A 25,869-nucleotide genomic window follows, 5' to 3' on the forward strand; every position below is an offset into this window, starting at 1 on the left:
AGAAATATATAAAGTTTTTTTGTGTTCCAATCCATTAAAGAAAAACTACAGATCAGAATCAAGAAGAATGCTATAGCTATTCATGGGACTGTAAACAGCATCCAGATCTATTACTAGCTTTGTTCATTTCTATATATTTTCTGTTTGTTGTCTCCAAATGACCAAAATGTGATGGAGGAGAGGTAGTACTTGCCTTTATCTGTGGAAATGGCTGCACTGGGTTACACTTGGCTGTTGGGTAAGACACAAAATAACTTGTGACCCATACAATCTTTAGGGATACCACGTGCTGTACCAATAATCCAGCATTTAAAAATATTTGTTATCACTGAAACTTAATGTATATTCTCTATATATTAAAAATATATATTTTTAATGAATTATGATGTTTTTTATGACAGCGAGGTGAGGGGCAATCATGCACATGTGTACAAATCTCTAATCCCCGTCAGACTCATTCAGTCCTGCGTTAGAGGTGTGTGTGCCCGGGCCTGCACTCCTATGTGAGATGCACACTGAGAGCCAATGTGGAGGTAACCGTGGTCACTGTTTCCCAGAGGACCGTCTGGCGGCGAGGGCCATTAATTATAAGAGACAGGGAGACAGACAGCTAGCCAGCTCACCAGACAGACAGAAAGACAGACAGTACCGCAGAGAGCGCAGACAGGCCTGACAGGAGCAGGCCCAGACAAATACAAAGAGAGGAGGAAGAGCAGCACGCACGGCCAAGAAAAATAATCCTCCCCGTGTAGCGAGTACAGCTATCAGCACCGCCCCTGCTTCTCTTCCTGCCACTGGACTATGAGTAAATACATTCAGGCATAATAACCCTTTGTCATAAGAGAAAGAAACGCGATTTACGACGGAGATAAATAATTGAAAAAAATGCGGCTGTCCGACTGCGCATCCCTGGGAGTGAATAGGGAATTGCTGCGCCAGTGTCCCGGCTGAGAGACGGAGCCGATCTTACCCAACATAAGCTCCTGAGCTTTTCCCCCCGTGTCATTACACAATATCGCTGCCAAAAAATCATCGTTTCAAACATGGTAAGTTGTTTTTGTGTTATATTTACTGCGTTTATGTCGGCGACGAGCGGCCTGTGGAGGAAATGCACATCCGGGACTGTATTTTTTCGAGAAGTCATAATATTTTATGAATCATAACTTGTTATGATGTGGGAGCGCGCGTGGCGTGCAACAGGTCGCCGTACAGTAGCGGGGACGCGCATCTCACCGCCGTATTTTACGCTTGTTTCAAAACATTGGTGTAAAAACGTGCGACCGTCTGGATAGGCGAACATATTGGCAAGATGGCACGAAAAATACGAGTGCGTTGTTGGCACAATAGAGTTCTGTTTTTTTAAAAAAAGAAACGATATCAGGCTATGTATTTTGATTGTTTGGTAACTACAAGAGTTATCGCTTCTTATTCTTTGACAAAATATTATCGATTACGCGACCACGCGCATTTTTATAGCCTAATTGTTCTCTATTTTTTAATATATTTTTATATAATACGGAAATCACAGCTGGATTTGCATAAAAGAGTGTCCAGGTCCACGACAGAAATGACATGTCCGAGATTAAACTATCATATTTAAGGAATCGGACTTCCATTGTCCAACAAAGGAAGACCTATTTTAATTATTCAGACGCAAATCATTACCCGATTTGACTGCTCGGCTACCTTGTGAGGACCTATAACATTCAGACTTTATGTCAAACCTCAGATGCATTTTATTATTCTGTCCAAGCCTCAGAGAGACAGAGAGGACGTGGGAGGATGTTGGTGGTGGGGGTGGGGGGGGTGTCACAGGGCCCGGGTGAAAAATTATTTTCCTCCTCACTCTGGCTGTGTCTTTCTTTCACTACCTCTCTCCACGTGGTAGGCAGTCGGGATGAGGGTGAAAAGGGAGCATTGTGCCTCCAGTCAGTGGCCTTATGTGTTGGAGAGGCTCTGAGAGGGTGATGTTCACTCAGCTGTGCTCCCTCTACGCCATTGTTGCAAATTCCACCTCATTTCAGCTGCTCTGTTTACTGAGCTCACACAGGAGCCTGTTTTAGAGGTGGCCGGAGCACTATGAAACCTTGCACACCTTGAATTGACTTGAATATGTGTGACAAGTTGGCCTCTGACACATATTTTTGGTTTAATTTTTTAAAAAAAGATCATTTAAATGAGCTGACATTGGCTTTTGCGCCCACCTGTGCACAGAGTCTCCTTTTGTTAGGCACAGGAAGACACACAGTGAGGCTTAGATTTTATATGCTCCTATCAGTAATGGAAAACTTAGGCAACAGCCACTATGTGATGAACTTGAGTGTCAACGTATGAGGGTTTACTAAAGAGAGGCAGTGGACTCTTGGCTCAAAAGAAGGGGTGTTCACTCACCATTTGAATGCAAAGTAGTGGATGAACAAGTGAGCTGTGTGTGTGTGAGTGTGTGCGCGGAGAAGGAGGGCCAACGGTGAGTTTTGAGAAAAGGGAGACATGTTGAGAGAAACTGTCACACATGCCTCTTTGGCACCTCTGTTTTTCTTTCTCTGCACCACAATGCCACCAACGTGGACACGCTTTATTGAGACTCATCAATCCGGAGCATCCACTGTCACATTTTTGAAGATGATACTTAGTTTTTCTTCTTTTTTTTCTTCTTCTAAGTAATTTAGATACCTACTTTTTTCAGTGTGCAGGGAGACAGAATAAAAGTTGTGAGTTGGCCAATGCGCCCCTGCGTCGGTCCCATCCAGCAGAAGCATGTCCCGTCGGAAACAGAAACGACCCCAGCAGCTTATGAACCTGACCCTCGGTGCCAGTCGGATACTTGAGCATGGTGAGAATTAGACTACATATCAACAGAATGCTGCTTATTCTGTGGGATGAGATTCACATTGGATGGGAGGTTTAGACCTCAAGTAATTCATTTTTCCTCAATATGCAGAGATTGTGCCTTTCAGTTGCTGATAGTTAAAGTATTTTGTGGTATTTCTAGCGTTACTCAAATGCAAGCCTAAACTGATGCTTTAACTTTTGACTTAGAATGACGTGTTTAACCTCAAATATTAACAACCATATGAGGTGGACTTTGAACAGAAATGCCATTATGGGCAGTTAAAACGTGTTTCCAGTGTTATTGATTAAAAAGTAATCATTTAATCTTCATCATTATTTCTAAATGGGTTTATACCAGAATTATTTAACAGTTAAATCCATTTAATACACATTATGTAATACTTGAACGCCATGAAAAAGAGGGCTTGTTGGAGTAATTGGCCTACAGACAGTCTTTAATTCATTCTATGTGGTTGCAGCCATTTGCTGCTTTCTTTGCCCTGTAAAACCCAAATGTCTTCACTCCTCATCACTGCTAGGTTAAAAGAAACAGACCACCCAGATAGGGGGATATGCAATTAATCCCCAGAGAAATAATTGTGAAAAACAACATACAGTGAATTTGAAAATGTGTTAAGAGTAGCACGATACATGTTTGGCAAAAGCAAAAGCAAAGAGATGAGCACGAGAAGGTCAAGGAAAAGGAAACTTTGTGAGGCACTGTATAAGGTGTTCTAACTGCAATAGCATTAGACCCCATTGTCCTCTTTCAGCTTTGTTGCTGGGCACTGAAGCATGAACATACCCATGAAGAAGTATGTGTGTGTGTGTGTGTGTGTGTGTGTGCGAGTGCGAGTGCGCAAGCAAGTGTGTATTTGTGTCTGTCTGTTCACTCCAGTAACAAGAGAAGGGCCCGCATTGTGTCATAAAATTGTAGCTTTCCAGCAAACAGCAGTAAGTTCTCTACATTTGCATGAGCAACCCTGTACATACAAAGTGTTGGCTGTTTTTTGTTTTGGGCATTGACAGGTATGGTGTGTGTGTGTGTGTGGGTGTGTGTGTGTGTGTGTGTGTTGTGTGTGTGTGTGTGTGTGTGTGTGTGCTTTCACATCTGTCTCTATACTTTTTTGGGGCTAACTTAGCTTGTTGATGGTCTGTGAGTTATTATGTCTGTCTGCAGGGCTGTTTGTTTTCTTTGCACGCCACCTTTCTTCCTCTGCCTGGCCTTAAACCGTATCAGGAATGCGACCTTAGAGTGTTTAAGGTCAAGTCTGCCAGCCAATCAGGCACCCAGTACAGTAGCCAGTACCCAACCGGGACGTTACCCGTAGCAGCCCGTTGGGCTACTGGGGGAAGGGCTCTTAAGGAGATGAAAGAAAGACGGATTGAATGGAGGAAGGAAGAAAGGGGCAGGGATGGAAGAGTGTCTCAGTGTGTAGATGTGGCTACTTTTTATTGGGGGGGGTTAAGTCCATTGTCTTGCGCGTGTTGCCCTGGAAACAAGGTAGACTTCTCTACGGGTGAGCAGTGTCTTCTTGCAGATCAGTGGAATCTGTGTCTGTGTTTGTTAGCATGAGCATCTGCATACATGACGTGTTTGTATGTGTGTGTGTGTGTGTGTGTGTGTGTGTGTGTGTGTGTGGCAACAGTGGTTGGGAGGCTGCAGTTGATGAGGATAGACAGGACAAAGAGGGAAAGAAAGCAGTGGTGGATGATAAAGTGGTGGAAATTAAGCCCAGAGGTTAAGAATAATCTCTTAGACAACTGAATTCTTCCATTTCCTTTACGCATCAAGTAGCCATCAATAATAGAATCCTTTACTTCTCACTGATGGTTTTGTTGTTTGAAAGTACCTTAAAATGTGGATTTTTACTTAAAATAGTCATTTAAAAAAAGCTATGTAATAAAAATGATTGTAGAAAATTTTGTAAAACTTTGCTATTTTGTTATCATTAACAATGCTGAAAATTACATTTAGATTTTCTTTTTCAATTTCCTTAGATGACAACTTGGCAGTAAGGTCAAACTCCTCTTCAATTATCCTGGATTCTCCCTTATGCTGTCCATCGGCCTCTCTTCAAAGTTCTCAGCTGCCTGTCACTCTTCACTTATCATTCAAGGGCTCTCAGACTCCTCCTTTACCCACTGACGGTCCACCGAGATCCTGCTCACCAATCCAGCCTTCCCACCAGCCACTCAAAGACCCAAAGCCCTCCCTCTCTCCTGACTTCCCTTACTCATCTCTCTTTTCCAAAACTCAGCATTCACCTGCTGTTCAGCTATCTGGTTGCGATCCTACATCTCCTGCAAGCGCCCTCATCCACCCTTCCCGAAGTGCACACATGGCTTCTCCCAAGTTAGGGCTGTCAGCCACTACCACCACCTCCTCTTCCTCCTCATCGTCCTCTGCCTCCCTGTGTCCTCCCCCGCACCCTGGAAGCCCCAGCCGTGTGCCTGAGGGCCCTCCAAGTCCTGTTACACCCACTCCCAGCCCAGGAGTGACATCTGCCTCAGCTGCACCCTCTAGAGCCCAGCTAAGCATTGCCCTAATCCTGGAAGAGCTCCGGGTGCTACAGCAAAGACAGATCCATCAGATGCAGATAACAGAGGAAATCTGCAGACAGGTGCTACGCCTTGGTGGAGCCTCCTACACTATAGACACACCCTCCCAGCATCTTCTCCCTCCACTGCCCCAGCTCTGCCTGGAGGGCAGCAAGAGGGCAGCCAGCCCAACTACCCAGCCAACTGCACCTCAGCCATCCACCTCTGTAGCTCCTCTTCTGGCATGTTTCTCCTCCCTGCTCCCTTCTCAGGGAGCAAACAAAGCCACAAAGCCAAGTAGTTCCTTGTCTCAAATCCTCCAGCCCCACAAGCCTCAAATTGAAGGGACAGGAGGGACTGCAGGGGCTCATGGTTATCTAAGAATGAGCTCTCGATCCTCAGCTCCCTCCACCTCTTCCTCTGCTGCTGTCTCCATGGCCTCTTCCACTTATCCTTTAGCTTTGTCGTTAGCACTGCCCAACCGCTATCTTCATGAGAAATCTTCAAATACCACATCAGTTAGTGGCCACAGTGGCCTGTCCTTCCTAAACTCATCCCTTCCCACATCAGTATCTATGGTCTCAAACTCCCCAAATGCTTTGCAGTCTTTCTCTGCAGGAACAGACACTTCCCCTGCTTCTAGCTCCGCCACTACTGGCCGCCTCCAACATGCCTGCCGCTTTTGTGGAAAAATGTTCAGCAGTGACTCTTCCCTACAGATACATCTACGCTCACACACAGGGGAACGACCCTACCAGTGTCCAGTGTGCCTCAGCCGCTTCACCACACGAGGCAACCTCAAGGTGCATTTCCTTCGCCACCGTGAGCAAAACCCAGAGCTCTCACTTTCGCTTTTGCCACCATCTTTGTTTGGGGTAGCATTAGGGGCCACTGCAGGATCAGAAATGGGACAGACCATGACTAGTGGTAGCAGTACTAGTGGCATGAATATGATACAAAAGAAGCCAAAAGGCAGGCCTGAGGATGAAACATGTGGAGATAATGTGGAGGTCAGTGGTACAAGTGCTGGTTTTTCTCTGGGAGCCTCTGGAGGATCTACCCCTTCTACACTACCCCTGCCCCCAAGTGTAGACCTAGCTTTGATTTCACACTCTCTTCTGCAGCTGAATAGGGCTGCAGCTGTAGCAGCTGCAGCCTCTATGACATCCGGCTCATCCCACTCATCCTCCTCTTCAACCTCCACTGCCTCTCTGGCTACCTCCCTCCTCTCCAACCCTTCCCTGTCTTCGTCTTCCACAATCACAGGCTTATTTAAGGGTGCCAAGCAGCAGCACTTTGATGAAAATACTCCCCCTCATGTCCCAATGCTTTCTCCTGCTGCCTATTCTCAGCTAGCCCACCTGCCTAAGCTCCTTTTTCCAGCTGTCTCCGCTTCTTCCTCTACCCCTGCTGCACACTCATCCCTCTACAACCATCCAGCCTTGGGCTTGCTACGCACCCCACTTCCCTCTACTCCAAACTCCCACCAACTTGCTTCTTCCAGCAATTCTCAGCTTTCTTTCCCTTTCTCTTCATTTCCCAAAGTCCCATGTCCACCTACCACCACTTCATCCTCCATGGCTACCACCACTCCTACATCAGAAACCTCCAAGCTGCAGAGGCTGGTGGAGAAGCTAGAGAAGGCCCCCCACTCCTCTTCTCAATGGACTTGTTCCCCGTCTTCCTCCTCCATGCTGGAGATGTTATCAGGCAGTGCCACCTCCTCTTCAAGTTCAGCCAATAGTCGTTTTACAAATGCCAGCACTTCCACTACATATGTCATGGCATCCCCACCATCTTCGACTCTTGCTTCCACTTCTGTTTCAAACTTCACTCCTGAGATGATTGCTGCCTTAGGCATGAATGCCAATGGTGCAAGTGCCATGACAGAGGGCTTGTTACCATCACTAAGCATCACAGGTCCAGCTGGTAACTTGACTACTAATCAGTGTGGAGTGTGTCTACGGGTGCTGAGCTGTCCCAGAGCACTGCGTCTGCATCAGGCTACACACCTTGGAGAACGCCCTTTTCCATGTAAGATATGTGGCAGATCCTTCTCTACCAAAGGCAGCCTGCGGTCACATTTGGCTACCCATCATGCCCGACCACCCAATGCACGAGTCCAGAACTCTTGCCCACTGTGCCAGCGTAAGTTCACTAATGCCCTAGTGCTCCAACACCACATCCGTATGCACCTCGGCGGACAGTTGCCCACAGATGGCACAGAGGATTCTGCACATGAGATGCCAGCTGAATCTAACGCTGAACCCTTGTCACAATCTCACTCTCAGTCCACTGACCCAAATACTGTATCTAGTAAAACACCTCCCCTAGCAGGCCACTCTAAGAGCCCAACCCCAAGCTCACAATTTCCCACACCAGCAGTTGGCACAGTCCCTGTATCTGGCAGTACAAAATCAGCCGGGTCAACCAAAAATCCCAGCAAGTCTGGATCTTCCAGCCCAGACCTTATCCCCCCTGCTGACCTTAGCCCTGACCCCTTCATGAATCCCACTACACAAACTCCACCACCAGGCAGTGTAGAGCCCCCTGTCCTTTGTGTCAGTGCCCCCTTACCAGCCTCCCAACAGACAGCTCATGCTTCCCCAGTTGGCAAAGACAACCAAGTTGAACAACAAGCCATGGCCGATGACCACCTTCCTAAATCCACCCCCCCACCAGTTTCCTCCTCTGCTACCAAAACCACAGCATCATCGAGTGCTATGGTAGTGGAATGTAAAGAGGATGAAGCAGCTACCTCTTCAGATGCCTTCCTGGGCTCCAGATCAAACCTGGAGGACTTCCAAAGCACACCTACCCTTAGTGACCCCTTTGCTTACACCTGTTCCGGTACCTCCTCTGAACTCAGCCTGAATCAAGATGTGTCTAATGTTAATGCAACACCAACCTTGGAATCAGAGTCAGTCTCCCCAAAGCCCCAATTACCAGAACCTATGGAAGAAGACAAAGATCAGTCTTCTACACCAGCAACACCAAAGCAAGACCAAGCAACTGTGCCTGACGAGGACCCAAACATGAAGTCCACTTTGGAGACTGCTGACACTATTTTTGCTGAAGTAAGGGGTGCATCACAGAGAGCTGCCACTTTGGTAAGAGAGACCCGTCAGAGCTTTCATTTTGGTTCATATGGAAGGGAAGACCGGGTGGAAGGTGTGAAGATTAGTGGATTGGCTCCTGTTGAAGCACTGGATGGTTCTGTCCCGATCAACCTTGCCCCAACACTTCCATCTCCTATGTCTCGTCCTGAGAAGAAGACCTATTGCTGTGCCGAGTGTGGAAAAGAGTATGCCAGTCGCAGTGGACTGAAGGTGAAGAAAAAAATTGTATAATACAAAATTAGGTTACATTGTTGAGATGCATGGCTATGTTGGCAATGTAGTACAATGTTTTTTTCTTGAGAATTAAACCATTAGTACAGGAATAAAGCTCTAAAATATAAAATACAAAATTCTCTATGTGTAAAAAATGAATTGCTTTATGTTCCCAGGGGCACATGAAGCACCATGGTGTGCTGACCAAAACAACACGTCCACCTGCTAGGGCTAGCCGTTCTTCCACTGACCAACTTCCTTCTTCTACATCTATGACTTCCTTGAACATTCCTGCCACAAGGAGCTCAGCAGGCTTCTGGAACCAGTACCAAGCCTTCCTCAATACCAGTAACGCACCAACTGATGACCCAACCCCTGGCAGCCAAGGAGAGAATGAGTCAGTACGGTCTTCAAAATCACCCTTGAGATCTCAGATGGATCCAAGAGATCCAGAGGAAGCAGGGGAAGAGTCTAGTGAGGGGTCATAAATCAACTCTGCAGAATTTCCTGAATAGCGTTCTGGTGTTTTCAATCAGTGTTTACCTTTTGGTGAAACTGTATGAACATTTGCGTAGTACTGCTTCCTTAACACATTTTCAGTAGCCTGTCAGTTTGATAGTCAGAGTAATATGTTTGTATGTGAAAGTTGTGAGTCAATCAGCTTGGTCTTGTTGTGTTAAAAGACATCTGATGTAAAAATAAAATGAAAATAGTCAAGAAGCAACATAGTCCGGTTTTGCTGGATTTGATGAAAAGGTACCTTTGTTTGGCTTAAGTTGTTAATAGTTTGATGCACATTCTATAAAAAAAGTATCCCTGTTGTATCAATGTTTCATATCAGACCTGGGTCAAATAATTAGGATATTTTTATGTTTTTAATAACAGGGATAGATGGATATGGTTTACAACATTTGAACAAATTTGATATTATTAGCTTATGTGTGAGTCACAGGATGGTACACTAAAAGAATAATTACAAGTAATTGTATGTCCGTATGTAAAACTTTCAGTACTCATTGTGTTGTGCCGTGTACCAAATCTGATCCAACTGGCACCAAAGGAGGTTCAAGCTAACCAATATTAATTTCTTTGCAATGCTTCCCGACCTAGGTCTGTTTCATATCTAGAAGATTATGTCCTTTAGTCACAGAGGGAACTGATATAAATGAGGAAATTAGGAAAGCAAAGTTTTGCTTTGTGAGAGCACATAAGGCCAACAAACTGAATATGTTTCTGTGGGGAATATTGAGTCTTTTGTCCCCCATCTTGTGGTTAAGATAAACTACTCACTCATGTCACTGTGATTTACTTTTTCACTATATTGTCCTGTCAAACCAGAAGCACAGCTGCAGTGTTTGTGAACCCAGTGAGGACATGGTCTTGTCTGTAACCGTTGACCTTCAGCTTTGTGAATATTATGATTGTTGTTTGGTTCAAAAGTAATCTCTGTAACACTTTTTCAGTTACTAAAACTTTGAATTGCTATAAATATATATATATATCAGAAGTCTATGTCTGTTTGTTGTAAGCTGTACTTTCAGTATCTCCATATTAAAAACCAGTTTGGACAAAAATATCATGTTCTGTCTTGAGAGAATTTTATATAACAAATGTTTTTAACTGGCTTATTGACGTAAACACAGCAGATATACGTACATGCTTGTGAGAATTTGTGTCCAATTATAATGTCAATGGCCCCTCATAGTCACATATCATTGGTCTCTGCTCTTTGCCAAAACAATCAAAGTTCCCCTCCAGTGTCACATCAAGCAAGGGGAGAGGAGTGTCTCTCCTCAGCTGTGGCCAGAGCAGCAGCTGAGCTACAGTATGTGTGTGTACATACTGTTTGTAACAGGAAACGTGTTTCAAGTCTTAAACGTTTTGCTCTTTGTTTGTATGTATTTATACACTTTTCTCTGTATGCATGTGCACATGTAGCTGCTAATAATGCATCCTGCCCACAGCTGCCAACCTATGTGATGTGAAATCATAGCTGCCATTACTATGAACAAATGATTGCTACCACATGCATGCCAATAAACACACAGCCTGCAGTTATGATCTGGGACCAAAGCAACATTGACAATGGTAGAGAACACAGTTTTTTTCCCGTTAAGGCAAAAAGTTTCATGTGAGACAAAATAATCAAGGGCAATGTGATGCATGGATCTAGTAGGAGGTTATGTAGGTTACCTCAAATGACATGTTAGTGTTTAAGTATGTGCATATGTGCATTAGGGGGCGCAATTTCCCTTTTAATACAGTTTGATGCTGCATACTGAAAACAAAGTTGGGCCCCACTGAGCAGCACTTAAGAATCACTAAGGCAGTAGTAATATGTTAGTGTTAAATACATTACATTACACAACAGCCTTTAATAAAGTGATAATGAGTTTCCCACGTTTATAAAAAAATAATATGTTAATATTTGGTTATTGCCTTGATGTCAAAAAGACAGATGAGTAAAACAATTTTAAGATGGCAGAAATGTCTTAAAAATTGATTAATTGTATGGTTATATATCTGTTAATGGGAGCACATTACTGTAGGCCAATTGATAAACCACCTTTAAATTTAAAACTTCTTCGAAATACATTGATTGTGCTCCAAATAGTTTTTTTATCCGCGTGATTTGTTGACGCATTTGTCGTTCAGATTATTGTTTGCAGACTCTTCTCTGTAAATAATAACAGCTTTGTGCATTTTATGGAGCATGGGGCATTAAATCACAGCCTAGGGGTAAAAGGAAACGGTGCCAAGTCTAATGTGAAGGTCACCAAGTTGATTCCAGCCCTCCATGTCAGAGGGGCGGGCTGATTCAGGAGGGGGGAGGTTTACAACCCTCTACTTTCCAGCTAAGGTCTCCAGGGAGTATCAAACTACCACGTCTGCAGCGGGGAGAGAGGGGAAGAGGAGAGGGGATCAAAATAAGCCGACCGGAGGGTAGACAAGAGAGGACAGCGAGGAGTCAGACAGCTTCATGAAAATAAAGGCGGCTGCAACATCTGGAGCAAAGCGAAAGCTGTATTTGGACAGAAAATACGCACAGCCTGCAGCTCCAGAGCCCCCCTTCAGATTTTTATTTGGTTAAAATTCACCAAAAACGCGAGAAGAATGCAAAGACTGGACAGATGCCTCTCGTGGTTTAGGTAACTCAAGTAGGCTAATAAGTTAGAGAGGCACATATCCTCTGGAAACTCTTTTTTTTTTTTTTTTTTTTTTTTTGCTTTGCGCCAAGTTGATCTCGGTTGCACCGTTTTCGTTCATGGGATACGTTTTTTCACGGACAATGTTTTGACACATAGCAAAGTGAAGATAGCGCGAACTGTCACGGGAAGACCTGTCCATTTTTTTGTATTTTTTTTTTTTTTGGAGAGTCAAGTGATGGCACGAGAGCTGAAATCGCTTGTCCGACTGCTGCTGCTGGCGGTGGTGTGGGAGCTGAGCGCACAGGGAGCGACGGAGCGACAAATCAATCCAGAGGTGAGGGACAAAGCCAGAGGTGAGCACTAAAGGGAGGAAAGATTAAATCCAGAATACAGGAGTAAACCAGATAAGAAAGAAAGTCAGATTATTAAATCCCGAGTCAAGGAATAAAGATGAATAAATTCACCCACAATTAAGTAATTATGCCAGATAAATAAATCCAGAGTTTGGGAATTAAATCAGAAAAATAAAAGCAGAGAGGAAAAGCCCAAATAAATACACGCAGATTAGATAAACAAAGATAAGTGATTGCAGAATAAAGGAATAAACCTGATGAATGTGTCTAAAATAGATAATTTAAATCCAATAAATAAATCTAGAGTTGATGAAAAAGTCAAATGATTTTGTAAAGAAGATAGAATGACAGGAGCCAGGTAAAGGAAATACATAAAGTCTTCAGGAGTTAAAGACAGGTTTTAATTAAGAGTGACTGAGAAACTGTATCCTCATATATAGGCATGAAGGATCTTCCCTGATACTAATTTCCATCAGAGATTTTCTGAATCACCAAAAAAAAAAGATTTCATGGGCATGTACATGCACTGGTTTTGATTGTGAGGACCATAAGGCTTTATTAAAACTTTGCATCCTGATGAATAGCAATTTCATCAGTTGCCTGTAGTTGGTGCAGGGATTAAGGAAGGGTTTTGACCCTGGGTTAGAGGAAGCAGCCCATAATGATGATAGCGCTCGTGAAAACACTGAGAAATGCTGAGGGGGCAAAAGCAGCAGGGCAAGAGAAAAAGCAAATAAGGAGAAATGCAAGCGCTTGTATTGTGGTCGGGGCAGAGACACAGGCAATTTTTGTGGGTATGAGAGAGGGGGGGGGGGTCTGATAGTTGTGGGTACAGTTATATTCAGAGGGATGGAGGAGATGTAATTGTTGACATCTGTCCTAAGTTATGGCTCAGTGGACTGGGGGGGGTGGGTTTTACAGTCTGAGAGGTTCTGCAGCATCTCAGCCATGGTCAGTTGTGGAAAAACACTCACAGTTTGAACTCTAGTTCTGCACATTAAATACTTCCAATAACCCACTGAGCTGAGGTACTCAGATCTGATCTGCAGTATCAGCAGTCCTCCAACCCCACAGCCAGTGTAGCATTCTGTGTTGCGGGAAGTGGCATTGTTTTTATACCCCGACACACCTGCTTCCCTCAGTATCATTAATAAATAGTCTGTGTGTGTGTGTGTGTGTGTGTGTGTGTGTGTGTGTGCGTAATGTATAAGAGCAGGGAGGCCTAAATGACCCTGGTAGGTCATACAGTGGCACCAAACGTCTCTCTAATCATCGTACCCTGCCTATGGAATTATAATTCCAGCTGCGCTGGTGGAAGAAAACTCCACTGACCTACATACAACTGTCAACTTAAAGGCCCAAATCCATGATTCAGATATAAACAACTGAGCTGGCCCATCACCACAACTCAAAACTAAGGATGCGAACCTGCTATCAAGTTTTATTGTTAAAACAGACGACAATAAAATTTATTAGTCTTCTGATGCTATTATATGTGATTTTTTTCCATCAGTAAAATTTGTAAACACGAGGGAAAAAAGGCCCATATTTTCTAATTGTAAACAGTTAAGAAACACAGAGCAATGTACTATTTTCTCTATAAATACATAAATAAAATTATGTATGTACGAGTCGTTAATAAAGTGTTCAAAGTAACATATATTTAGCGTGTGGTTAACCCAGTAGGGAGGCACTTTTTATCGAATTTCCTTAATCGATTATTAGATGAGCTAAAAATCAATAGTTCAATGCTAAAAGATGATGCAACATGGAGTACGTGTTTTTTTCACAATAACAGCACTTTTAAACAATGATTTCACTTAACTTTGTGGTGCGCTGACTTAATTTTTTAGTGTTATTTGACAAAAGACCAAATAAGTTTTTAATTATTGTAGCAAATAATGCTGTCCAATTTCTAGGCTTCAATAAAGGACATATACAAGATGAGGGATGCTAGGCAGATCGGCTATCAAGCTAGGAACATCAATGCCATTTTTCCGGTGTAAGCAAAAAACTGCTGGAAATGTCTCAGAGCAAATAAGGTATTCACACAAGTTAGGTTTCTTGTCTGTAATTTATCTGAGTGGAAGACAGCCAGAGTGTTTTTAGTTTTTTCATCCATTAATTAAATAAAGCAATTAAAACATGTTTCCTTGGAAATAGTTTGAGTCAATGAAGATATATAACACAAAGAGTTCCCGTATTTTGAGCTAATCTTTGTGTGTCATCACCATTAAAAAGAATGGCAACATCAACATTCAACAGCCAACAACCCAACAAATGGAGCGTGTTGAACATGTCTGAGGTGCGCATGAAAGAAACTTTTAGTCACAATATGTGTGAATTCATAGGATTTTTATGGTCAAAAAGTGGTTGGAAATTTGCACGAAAGTGCAGGGGCGGGCTGGACCTAAAGTGCCTTGGAAAGTGTGTTGGTTCAATAAGTTTAAATTCATTTAGTGATTCATCTCCTCTGTTTTCATGACATTCTAATAAAACCACTGCTTCTTGTGTCTACATCTACTTCAATCAAATGCAGGATGTTTGTCATCTCAGATGTTGCCTCCACAAACCCACAAGTCACCAGTATCAGCGCACAGTTCCTTTATTGAGTAGGATGTTTGTGTTTTAATTAACAATAAATCTCATTAAGTGAGTGGTTAAGTGTTGGTCTGTCAGTCTGTGTTGGTGAAATTAGCAGTCGGGGGTTGCAAGGATGCAGAGGTCGTTTCCTGTGGTCTGTGGTAGAGACAGGAAGTGGGTAGTGGGTTTTTGTTTCACCGCTAAAAACACCTTAGTGTGTCAGCAACCACCTGTCTGAGACACACACACACATTTTCTTGCATTTTCTTATTCACACGCTCACAGAAATGGTTGTTCTCTGAGGTCATTCACTACAGATGACGATTAATGGACATGAAATGAGATGATGAAAGCAAAGCAGGGAGGACAGTGAGGAGGCTGTTGATGACTAGAAAGGAGAGCATTGTGGTGATGGGAGTGATGCAATCTGGGAAAAATACAGTTGGGGGATGGAGCAATCATCCAGCTGAATAGGGCAGGATGTAAATCTCAGCTGTCATGCATACATCCTGTATGAATATGAGTCTCTGTCTTTGTGCTGCTGACGGGAACAAGCATTGATCTCAGAGTACGTTAACTGGTAACTTTACACCAGTCCCATCTTTAAGTCTAACTAGTCATGTAGAAGAAAAAGGGAGGAAAGGGAGGAAGGAAGGAAGGGTGCATAGTTTTCAGACAAAGCCACATCCTGAAAGATCACCAGTGGGTGGCCCGAGGGCAGCGTCCCTGAGGAAAGATAGGAGGTGTTAGAGGAAATAAGGTAATACGCAAAGTCATTACCTCATTTCCTGTTCATAAAGGAAGCAATTAACGAGCCAAATTTTGGGATAGCGTTTTTCTGCCATCAAGGTTTGCTTGGGATTGAATTATTGCTCAAATGACATTGGCAGAGAGGAGCGTTTTTCCACTCTTGTGTCACCAGGTCTTATTGTTGTTGGATGGAGAATGGTTGTTTTAATAGACAGCAGCTGGTGGATTTACACACACACACACACACACACACACATACACACACACACAGACTGAATTAAATACCTTTCTACATGTGTTGAGCTCCTGGTCAGAGGGGTCAACAACATCATAAACATCTTACAGCAAAAGGTGCGGGCAAAAGTTCATAAAGAAATTCAAAAGTTGGAATTTAACGTGTTGCGCTGTAAATATTTACACACACGCTCCCTAACACACACAATCACAAGCTAATAATGAGCTGCTGCAAGTGTAGTGGGAGATCGTTTATGACATCTGACATAATAACACAGCTCTATGGATAGACTGAGTCCATGTGTAATGAGGAGCTGTGTGTGTGTGCTGTATACCCAGCATGCCTCAGTTGGACTCCCATCGCTGTTGACCCAAAGTTTCTTTCCATTGGCCTCCACCAAATGGAACAACTGACTCTCTTTCTTTTCTGAAATGCAATCCCTCCCCCCTCTGTCATCCTATGCAAAATGAGCACTTTGCCTCCTGACATAGCAACCGTTGTTTGATTCTTGCGGATCTTCCATTAAACAATAAACTCACATCACTGCATATGAGCGAGCTTCGCCCTTTACCTCAAAACCCTACATTTGGCCTCCTAACAGTACCTTAGCTCTTGGCCTTTCTCTGTCTGCACATTGCTCAAAGGATCAAGAGTGATTATAACACTGTTTTTAAGCAGCAGTGTTAAATTTGCACTGACCATGAGACTTGTGCAGTTGACACTGTTCATACACTCTCATGCCACACACCTTACACACTGAAAACAAATTATAACTGATAACGTCAAGGTGCAGAAACAACACACTGACTGCGCACGTACAGACAAAACAAAAAATACTGCAGTCAAGCCACTTGGAGGCTGATGCATGTCTACTCGTACTGTTACAACACTGGTACTTGGAGCAAAAATCACAAAGAAAGATTTGCATCACAGCGATAATTTCGCACATATTATATACCAAAAAACCTGTCAGCAAATAAAAAGTTAAAAGTGTTTCTATATTCGGTTTGCTGAGAGGCACAATAGATTTCTGCTCAAAATTTTCTTCAGAATGACCCTGCTGTGAACGTATCTAAAGTTGTTTTACTGAATAGTTTTAGAGAAAATAAAGGAAAAGTTAAGAGGCAACAGTTTTCTTATACTTGAACTTACATCTTTTTTTTTCTACCAGAGCTATGCCGAAAGTTTCAATGTAATCCTTTTTCATAATGACTCTGACTATGACCATGTCAAATTCAAAGTTATTTTTCTTTAGTTTTTGTTTGTTTGTGTCCAAAAATTAAAGGTAAAATCTACTCAAAATACATTGTAACACATAGGAAAAGTCCTGAAGTTTAACTTTAAAATATTTCCCTTTACCGGTTTGCTAAAATTTTCTTGTAATCTTGTTCAGGATGACCCTGATCATGACCATGTGAAATCAGCTTAAAGAAATGGATAAATCGTCAAATCTTTAGCTTTAAGTTATGGATAATAAATTGAAATAGTAAGCAAAAAAAGGATAAATAATGAAATAATGGATTGTCAATCAAAGGGTATTTAAGATCATTGGAAAATGCTGTGTGGGTATAACTGAGTAAAGAGGTTGGGAACCACTGCTGGACCTACATCAAGAGACTGTATGAGCGTGGGCTGTCATCTCCTTTGCCACAGTAAACAGTGACCATTTCCTCTTCCTGTTACTGCCTTAGTTACTCAGCCCATTAGTGTGGGCAAAAATAGCCACGTCTAACAGTGAATAAGACTTTGTCAAGTCACCTAAGGGACCCATGAGAGAGGTGTGGTAGCCTTAAAGTTAAAACAAGTGTTCAGTGTCACTCAACAGCAGCCTTTTGATGAGCTGAGGGCAAAGTTAGGATTTTGTAGAAAAGAAAACATAGTGGATGCATAAAAGAGAAGAATAAGGTTTCACGCACTTTCAAATCAACCCTTTTTAGTATATTCGCAGTGAAATACATTCTGAGATGCTAAAGTTTGTGTTTGACTTTCCCGCTCATGTGGATGTGCTGGAACAGTGGAAAACAGTGAGTCTTTATGTGTCCACTGGAGCTCCACGGGTGAGTCAGAACCAGAAAGGGCTCATTCAGGGGTGAAGTCTAAACACTGAGACCTCCATGTCTCTCAAGGACAGACAGAGAGGGAGAGATTAGACCTTCAAGGGCCTCCAAAATGCCAGTCACTCATGCCCAAACTCACATACGTATAGTCGTGTGAATATAAGCCTACAGACCTGAGCATAGGTTCAGATAATCTATGTCAGCACTACTTGCACAAGTTTGCTTTGTACTGTACATTATCAGTGGGAAAAATGAAGAAACAAAGCACCAAAAAAGGTTTTGCATTCATTGTATTTTAGCAACTATTAGCAGCAGATGGGCTACACTGTAATAATTGAGTGGCTCTGGGTGTGGTTGTTCATAAGTATTTACCCTCAAGTCTCTGGGTTTTCCATAAGAGAGGGATGAGGGAGAAGAGAGGAAAAGGGGCGGAGTGACGAGGCGAAGACAGAGACATGGACGTGGGGGGAAGAGTTTGACTTTGAGGTTTGGATGCGCAGAGGAAGAAATTCCCACTTAAATTACTGACTGACGCTGCTGCTCGACTGGAGACATCGGCTGAGGTTGCCCAAGGCCTGAGTCTCACCCTGGGACACTCCCTATCTTTCTCTTTTCTCTCTTTTCAACGCCCTTCATTGCACAAACACCCACTATGCCTTTGGTTTTTAATCAGAACTACGCAAAACAGCTCACATTAAGTTCCATCACATCAAACCCATAGTGTGCAAGGAACAATCAAAAACATCCTAAAAGTGCATTACAAGCTCGTATAGTGACTACAGCATAATATCAAAGGGGTCTCGGTTTTCACTGCGCTCACAATAGCCTCAGTGTTATTTTTCAGCTCTAGCTTGAGAAGGAAAGATTTTAGGAGAAAGAGTAAGGAGAGGCTGTGTGGGAGAGGTGCGGAGCGAAGCCACTGGCACTGATCCAGATGTCAACCAGCACCACAGTGAAATGGGTTTCCAGGGGAAAGTAAGGTCAAGCTAAGCTGAGTCCGAGGTATCTGGAGGCCTGAAGAACTCAGTGACCATCATATGAGCTTCAACGGCTCCAAACTAAAACTGTCTTCAGTTATAACTGTCACTATCTGCACTGAAACACAAACAAGCCACTACAGAGTAACTTCAACGTAGAAACTGAAGTTAATCTGTGACTCTCTGAGGGGATTTCCTCTCAGTTTCTGTCTTGCAGGGTTTTTGTCTAAACCTAAACAGTGTTTGTTTGAAGTTTTTGGGGGCGGGGCTTAACCTTGGCAGTATTCTTTCATGTTGACATTAGTTTCAGTTAGATATGGTCCTCAGTGGAGAGATGACTGTTTATGGCTGAATAGCTTTTGTGTTTAGTCATTAAATGGAAACATGCCAGGTGCTTGAAATTATGTTGCTCCTACTCTTCAAATATCCAGATACCAAAACACAGAAAGACGTTACTCAAGAGCTTATTTTCACTGTCAGAGAGGAATGTGTTTTTGTTGCAGTTGCATAAAAACATCCTCAACTTCTCATCCCCGTGACTCAAAAGCAACATTACCCCTTTACCCTGGTTCAGCTTTGTTCAACAACAAGAATCAGGTGACATAGGTTCTGTTTTCTATGTCTGTTTCCATAAGACTGGAGTTTCCTTGGTTTGGTTTTGTAATATTTCTCATGACTCACACTGTTGTGGTTTCTTTCTTTTGCTTTAAAGTCATGGCTGCAGCAGTATGGCTACCTGCCACCCGGGGACCTAAGGACCCACGCCCTCCGCTCCCCTCACTCTGTCTCCTCGGCCATCAGCGCCATGCAGAGGTTCTACGGCCTAACCGTCACTGGCACCTTTGACCCCAACACCATTGAGTGAGCACCCTTCAAACAGCTGTATTTCACATGCAGTAGAAGTACAGGCTCCAAACAGGATCACCTGCAGATCAGTTTTCAAATTACAAATATTTCTTGCCGTGTTTTGAGTGGACTATGTCTGGTCTTTGGCAGAGCCATGAGGAGATCGCGCTGTGGTGTGCCAGATAAGTTTGGTGCCGAGCTGAAGACTAACCTGAGGAGGAAGCGTTACGCCATCCAGGGCCTGAAGTGGAACAAGAACGATATTACTTTCTCGTAAGTCAGCATTGTGCTGAATCTGCAGAAACATGATGAAACAGGACTAAAGCTATTTTACACTCTGACTGTTTTGCCTAAATTTATCTTGTGATAAAAACCCCAAACTGTCGAGAGGACAACTGAGCAATTGAAATAGTTTTCCTATAAAGAGGAAATAACCCCATGTGTTATCTTTTCTCCCCCTCCCCCCTTCTCATACACAATTACACACTCCTCAGTATACAGAACTACACCCCTAAAGTGGGCGAGTATGAGACCCATGAAGCCATCAGGAGGGCCTTCAAGGTGTGGGAGAGTGTCACCCCGCTTCGTTTCCGGGAAATTCCCTACAGCTACATACGAGATAAGGTGGAGGAATTTGCCGACATTATGATCTTCTTCGCTGAGGGTTTCCACGGTGACAGCAGCCCGTTCGATGGCGAGGGGGGTTTCCTGGCTCATGCCTATTTTCCCGGTAATGGCATTGGTGGAGACACCCACTTTGATGCAGCTGAGCCTTGGACTATTGGCAACAAGGATCTGTTAGGTGAGGCATTGTTTAATTTATGTTGAAACTGACATTTTGATGAATGAGGATTTTTTTTGTCGTAATTACCCTCAACTTCATGACACAAATGTTGGGAGTCAGGGCTCTTAATTTTGCTGTTGTGGACAAGACAAGCAGCAACAGGCTCAGTCTTGTGTCAGTACATTTGGAGGAGTTAATGCCCTGGGCTATGTTGACACTGCTGAATGGAGAAGTGATTATTTCTGGAGTACAGCAGACACACAGCTTTGCACTACCAGCTGTATAAGCGTGACACATCTGCTCAGGAATTGCAGATCATTTTATTTTTGATTTTACTGATGTGAGAAGTGTGTGTGCCTTTGAGTCACTTTAAAATGAGGAAACGGCAACATTTCCCCCCTTTTTTAGTACTCATAGTCATGTCAGCATGCGATAAAACTCTCCCTATTTCACTCTTCTACTTTATTTTCAGTTATTTAAAAAATTGTCATATTAAATGGTGTTTTGGTGTCTACACTGTTTCAGGTAATGACATTTTCCTGGTTGCGGTCCATGAATTGGGCCATGCTCTGGGTCTGGAGCACTCTAACGACCCTTCAGCCATCATGGCTCCCTTTTACCAATGGATGGACACAGAGAACTTCCAACTCCCTGACGACGATCGCAGAGGCGTACAGCAACTTTATGGTACATTATCAATAGTTCACTATAATCACTATTAACAGAGTCCTGTCTTTATTTTCCTAACCTCAGTGACAGAACACCAGAAATCTAAAGAAAAGTCTATGTAAAACGCATCACATGATGTCTAAGACCCTTTTAATTTTCATGGACTTTTTGTTTGTGTAGTCCTTGGTGCTGTCGTTAAGATTAGGTCTATGAAAACAATTTTCATGTTTCCTCGTTCACATAGGATCTGGATCAGGCCCTCAGCCCCCCCCAACCCGTACGCCGAGCCACAACCCCGAGCCCACATATTCACCAGACAAGCCTCGCTTTGGGCCCAACATCTGTGATGGACACTTTGACACCATCGCCATCCTCAGAGGAGAAATGTTTGTGTTTAAGGTAAACTCACCAAACCTTGATGAACTTGTGGTAGGGCCGTTAGTCAAGCAGCCTGTTGATAAATCTCTTTTCTCTTTCAGGAAAAATGGTTCTGGAGGGTACGTAATAACCATGTTCTGGATGGATATCCCATGCCGATTGGTCACTTTTGGAGAGGACTGCCAACTCATGTCAATGCCGCTTTTGAAAGGGAAGATGGGAAATTTGCTTTCTTTAAAGGTAAGCCTGATTCAGTTTGTTGACAAAACATTTTCAAGAATCTCTTTTTAACAAGGCAACACCTTTCTCTCTCTTCAGGTGATAGGTATTGGGTGTTTACTGAATCAATTCTGGATCATGGTTTCCCCAAGGCTCTAAAGGAAATGGGCACTGGGCTTCCCAAAGATCGAATAGATGCTGCTCTCTACTACACCCCCACTGGACAGACATTTTACTTCAGAGCAAACAAGTAAGTCATTTTCCATGTGTGTGTGTATCCTATCCCACAATTATACTGAACTGAAGTTTATAAACTACTGATTTCAAGGAAAATCCATTTGTGTCACCACCACCAAAAGATATGTTTGAATGTTGACCATATAAGGTCAAAACACTTGAAGTAATCCTGAATTACAAAACTGCTTCTCATTTAAACAAACCTTGTAGAACCTTAAAGCTTACTAAGCCTTCCCATATTGACAAAAGTCATCGTTATAAAACAGCCGGGTAAAATGTGGCAGCCAGTGATTACTGTGCAAACAGCCACCCACATAAACAGAGTCCATGACAAGGGTATGCTATTTTTTAAATAACTGAGATTGCATATGCCCAAAGACAGACAAAACATTCATTATTTGCCTTAGTCTTTTCAGGTCTAGTCTGGCTGTTGGAAGAGTTAACACCAATCCATCTGCCATATTTCTACAAAAAAATTTGCAACACTCATTTTGTAGTCTGTGTGGTGATTTAGTTTAGCAGAGGCACACACTGAAGCACGTTCTCATGTTTTGGGGTCAAGAGTAAGTCAAGTCTCCAGTCAAATCCGAAGTCCTTTAGGGAAGTTCGGGTCAGATTTCAAGCCATTTAAGCCAAGTTGAAGTCAAGTCTCAAGAAATGTCTTTAAGGAAAGGTCCAAGCCAAATCTCAAGTCAAGACACAAGTCCTTCAGAGCACATCTAAATCAAGCTGCAAGTAGTGTAGGCCAGGTGCAAGTCAAGTCACTTCTGTTGGAACAAGTCTCAAGTCAAGTCCCAACTCCTTTGGGCCAAAGACAAGTCAGGTCTTAAGTCCTTTAGGTCAATAAAAAGTCAAGTCTGTCTCAATTCAAGTCTGAGGTATTTTAGGGCAAGTCTAAATCAAGTCTCAAGTGTGTCAAAACAAGCCTCAAGTCAAGTCTCAGATCCTTATGGGCAAGGCCAAGCCAGGTCTCAAATCATCAACAGTAAATCCAAGTCAAATCTCAAGTGTATCAGAGTAAGTTTCAAGTCATTAAGGGCAAGTCCAAGTCAAGTATTGAGGAATTCACAACAATGCCAAATTTAAAGTCTTTTCTGGCCTTAAAAGAGTCTGTTATCTCACCATAGTTTTTTCCTCTCTCGGTCTCCTCTTATTCTTTGTTTAGATATTACCGTTTCAACGAAGACTCACGACGTGTTGATGATGGCTATCCAAAAGCTATAAGTGTGTGGCAAGGAGTTCCTGACAACATCAAGTCAGCCTTCATGAGTAAAGATCAAGGTAAGAATGTCCTGTATAATATATATTATTAACAAGGACATTTTCTCACATCTTAGTGTGAACTTGTTGAAGTTGCTCTTCCTTTTACTTTAGGTTTGTTTCTCACATTTCTTTGTTCCACACCTCAGCGTACACCTACTTCTACAAAGCCAACAAGTACTGGAAGTTCAACAACCAGATGATGCGTGTGGAGCCAGGATACCCCAAGTCAGCCCTCCGTGACTGGATGGGCTGCCCTAACGAAGACCCCAAGACAGACGGAGGAAGAGGCGGAGGCGGACACGACAAAGACAAGGAGAGGGAGAAGGACAAGGAGCGGGAAGATAAGGACAGAACCAGAGATAGGGAGAGGGAAAGAGAGAGAGAGAGGGAGAGGGAAAGGGAGAGGGAGAAGGAGACAGAGAAGGAGGAGGATACAGAAGTGATCATTATTGAAGTGGATGAGGAGCAAGGGGTAGGTGGTGGCAGTGGAGCAGCGGCGGTGGTGGTGCCGCTGTTCCTGTTAGTGTGTGTGATTGCGACGCTGGCTGCCTTGGTGTTTTTCCGTCGGTACGGTACCCCTCGCCGACTCCTCTACTGCCAAAGATCTTTACTGGACAAGGTGTAGACGGAGGAGGAGGGGATAGAGAGAGGAGGGAAAGACAGAGAGAGAAAGAGAAAAAAAGTGGAAGGAAATGTCGAACATGGATAACGAGGGCAGAAGAGATAAAACAGGAGAAAGAGCAGAAGGAAAAGCACCAGACTTGCATTTTAAAATATTCGTACCACTGCCAGATTCCTTTTGCTCTATCTCTCAACCACTCCATTCTTCCATATTTTTTTTCTCTCCCTTCTGTCTCTGCCTCTCTCCTCGTGGTTACTGACGCCAGCTCTTTGCTGTTTGTTTTAGCCTTTTTCAATGTCTTATTTTTAGGGTTTTTTTGTCAGTGGTCAGTGTTTGTGTCCTTGTGAATTTCCGCTTTGAACCTGCATCTCCACGACGCCCATTCTAGCATGTTTCTTCGAGTAAGCAAAGAGCGTGTCGGATCGTACGTTCCTCCCCCTTGTTAACTTGCACACACTCACATTAGTACACACATTTTGAAACCACATTGGCGTAGTCATTGTGTTTCTTAATCTTCCAGAAAGTAACGTGTCAGAGCCAGTGTGGGCCATAAAAGGCAAAGAAAACATTCGCTTAAGTCCCTACGAAGCATGAGATACACTCATATCAGAGTAAAGCAATAAATACGACTGTGTCTTTTCCTTTTTTTATATCAATGTCTTTAGTGCTGATTATTATTATAAATGATGTTGTCATTATTATTATGACTATTACTATTATTGTTGTTGTCCTCTGTGTAAAGAATGTGTTTTTGTACATTGTCATTAAAAAGTCCTGCTGGACAGTGACATACAGTTTTGAAAGTGGCCTTAATTTTATATGTGTGGGGACAGTGAATGGGGATGGGGGTTATGTATTCTTGAAACTTGATTGTTTTTTTTTTTAAATCTTGAATCCATCTCAAATGAAAATAAATTTAAGATCTGAAAATGACTCCTTTTTGTCATTGTACTTGTTTACAGTTTTCAAAACATGGTGCTACATTACATTGTTAAAAGTAGTTTAACAACAATGATGATTCTAGTGATACTGATATTGATAATGATCTAGTTTTCTCCATATAATTGTGTGTGTTCTTACTCACTTATATTTTTAAGCGCTTCTTACAAAATAAAGTAATTTCAAAAGGCTTTCTGTGCTTTGATTTTCACTTAGTAAATCATTCATCTTTCTCTCTGTATGACATCTTTCTGTTAACTGCTTTCAGCTGAAATGGAGCCGCTCACCCCCTATTAATGCAGTCATGTTTTCACTTAGGCCTGACAGCTTTTACATAATCCCGCTCTTACCTGGACTCCTCGCCTTACCTCTCATACTGATCACATCACTCATCCGTCTGCTCTTCCCCAGTCTTCCTGGACCTCCAGGTTTCTTGCTCCCCGACTGCACCACTCTGTGTTACTGGGGCTCGGAAACTGGCAGGCCAGAAACTGGGTCGGAAAACACGGACTGGATCCAAAGCTTAAGTAGAAACAGGGATGAAGAGGATTGTGTAAAGCCGTTGCTGCACAGCAGGAAAACATATCTCAGCTATACAGTTAGAGAGAGAGGGCGTGTGTGTGTGTGTTCTTGTTTCCATACTTGTGAGGACCAAAAATTCCCCAAAGGAGCAGGAATATAAGGAAAGCAGAGCACATGTTCTTTTCTTCAATGCTTAAGGTTTGGATTTGGGGTTTGATAGGCAGTGGGGAGGTTTAACTTTTTATGATGAGCTCAGTGAATGTGGTCAATGCAGGTCCTCACAAGTACAGCAAAACAAGCATGCTGTCATGCATGTTTTGCACAGCTATAAATGCCTTTATTTGTGCAATATGCGGTGTGTATATGTACACTCCCATCCAACATGAGCCAATAAAAGCTCAAACAGCAAACTTAGGCGTCTCCCCACTCCTTAATGATCCCATTAATGAACAACTGCCATGCAGCCATTAGACTCACTGTTAAGATGACTGACTGCAGGAGAGAGAGAGAGTGGGTGGGGGTCAGCGCCTCTATGATATGTTATGATTACAGCAATGGGGCTTTATGCAGTGAAAATGATG

General features: G+C 43.0%; 2 protein-coding genes across 2 annotated transcripts; both read left to right on the forward strand.

Annotated features, from left to right (window-relative positions):
• The first annotated feature begins 511 nt into the window (after positions 1-511).
• Positions 512-10,246, forward strand: sall2 (spalt-like transcription factor 2). Its single transcript, XM_042498553.1, has 4 exons — positions 512-1,046; positions 2,687-2,833; positions 4,834-8,702; positions 8,882-10,246. The coding sequence occupies exons 2-4, from the start codon at positions 2,758-2,760 to the stop codon at positions 9,191-9,193; spliced, it is 4,257 nt and encodes a 1,418-aa protein (XP_042354487.1). The 5' UTR covers positions 512-1,046; positions 2,687-2,757; the 3' UTR covers positions 9,194-10,246.
• A 1,333-nt stretch (positions 10,247-11,579) lies between these two features.
• Positions 11,580-24,760, forward strand: mmp14b (matrix metallopeptidase 14b (membrane-inserted)). The gene is made up of 10 exons (XM_042498554.1): positions 11,580-12,188; positions 19,522-19,670; positions 19,806-19,928; positions 20,150-20,457; positions 20,965-21,126; positions 21,353-21,507; positions 21,588-21,726; positions 21,805-21,955; positions 23,108-23,223; positions 23,352-24,760. The coding sequence occupies exons 1-10, from the start codon at positions 12,090-12,092 to the stop codon at positions 23,828-23,830; spliced, it is 1,881 nt and encodes a 626-aa protein (XP_042354488.1). The 5' UTR covers positions 11,580-12,089; the 3' UTR covers positions 23,831-24,760.
• Positions 24,761-25,869: the final 1,109 nt, after the last annotated feature.

The sequence above is a fragment of the Plectropomus leopardus genome, chromosome 12 (genome assembly GCF_008729295.1).
Source record: "Plectropomus leopardus isolate mb chromosome 12, YSFRI_Pleo_2.0, whole genome shotgun sequence".
NCBI lineage: Eukaryota > Metazoa > Chordata > Actinopteri > Perciformes > Serranidae > Plectropomus > Plectropomus leopardus.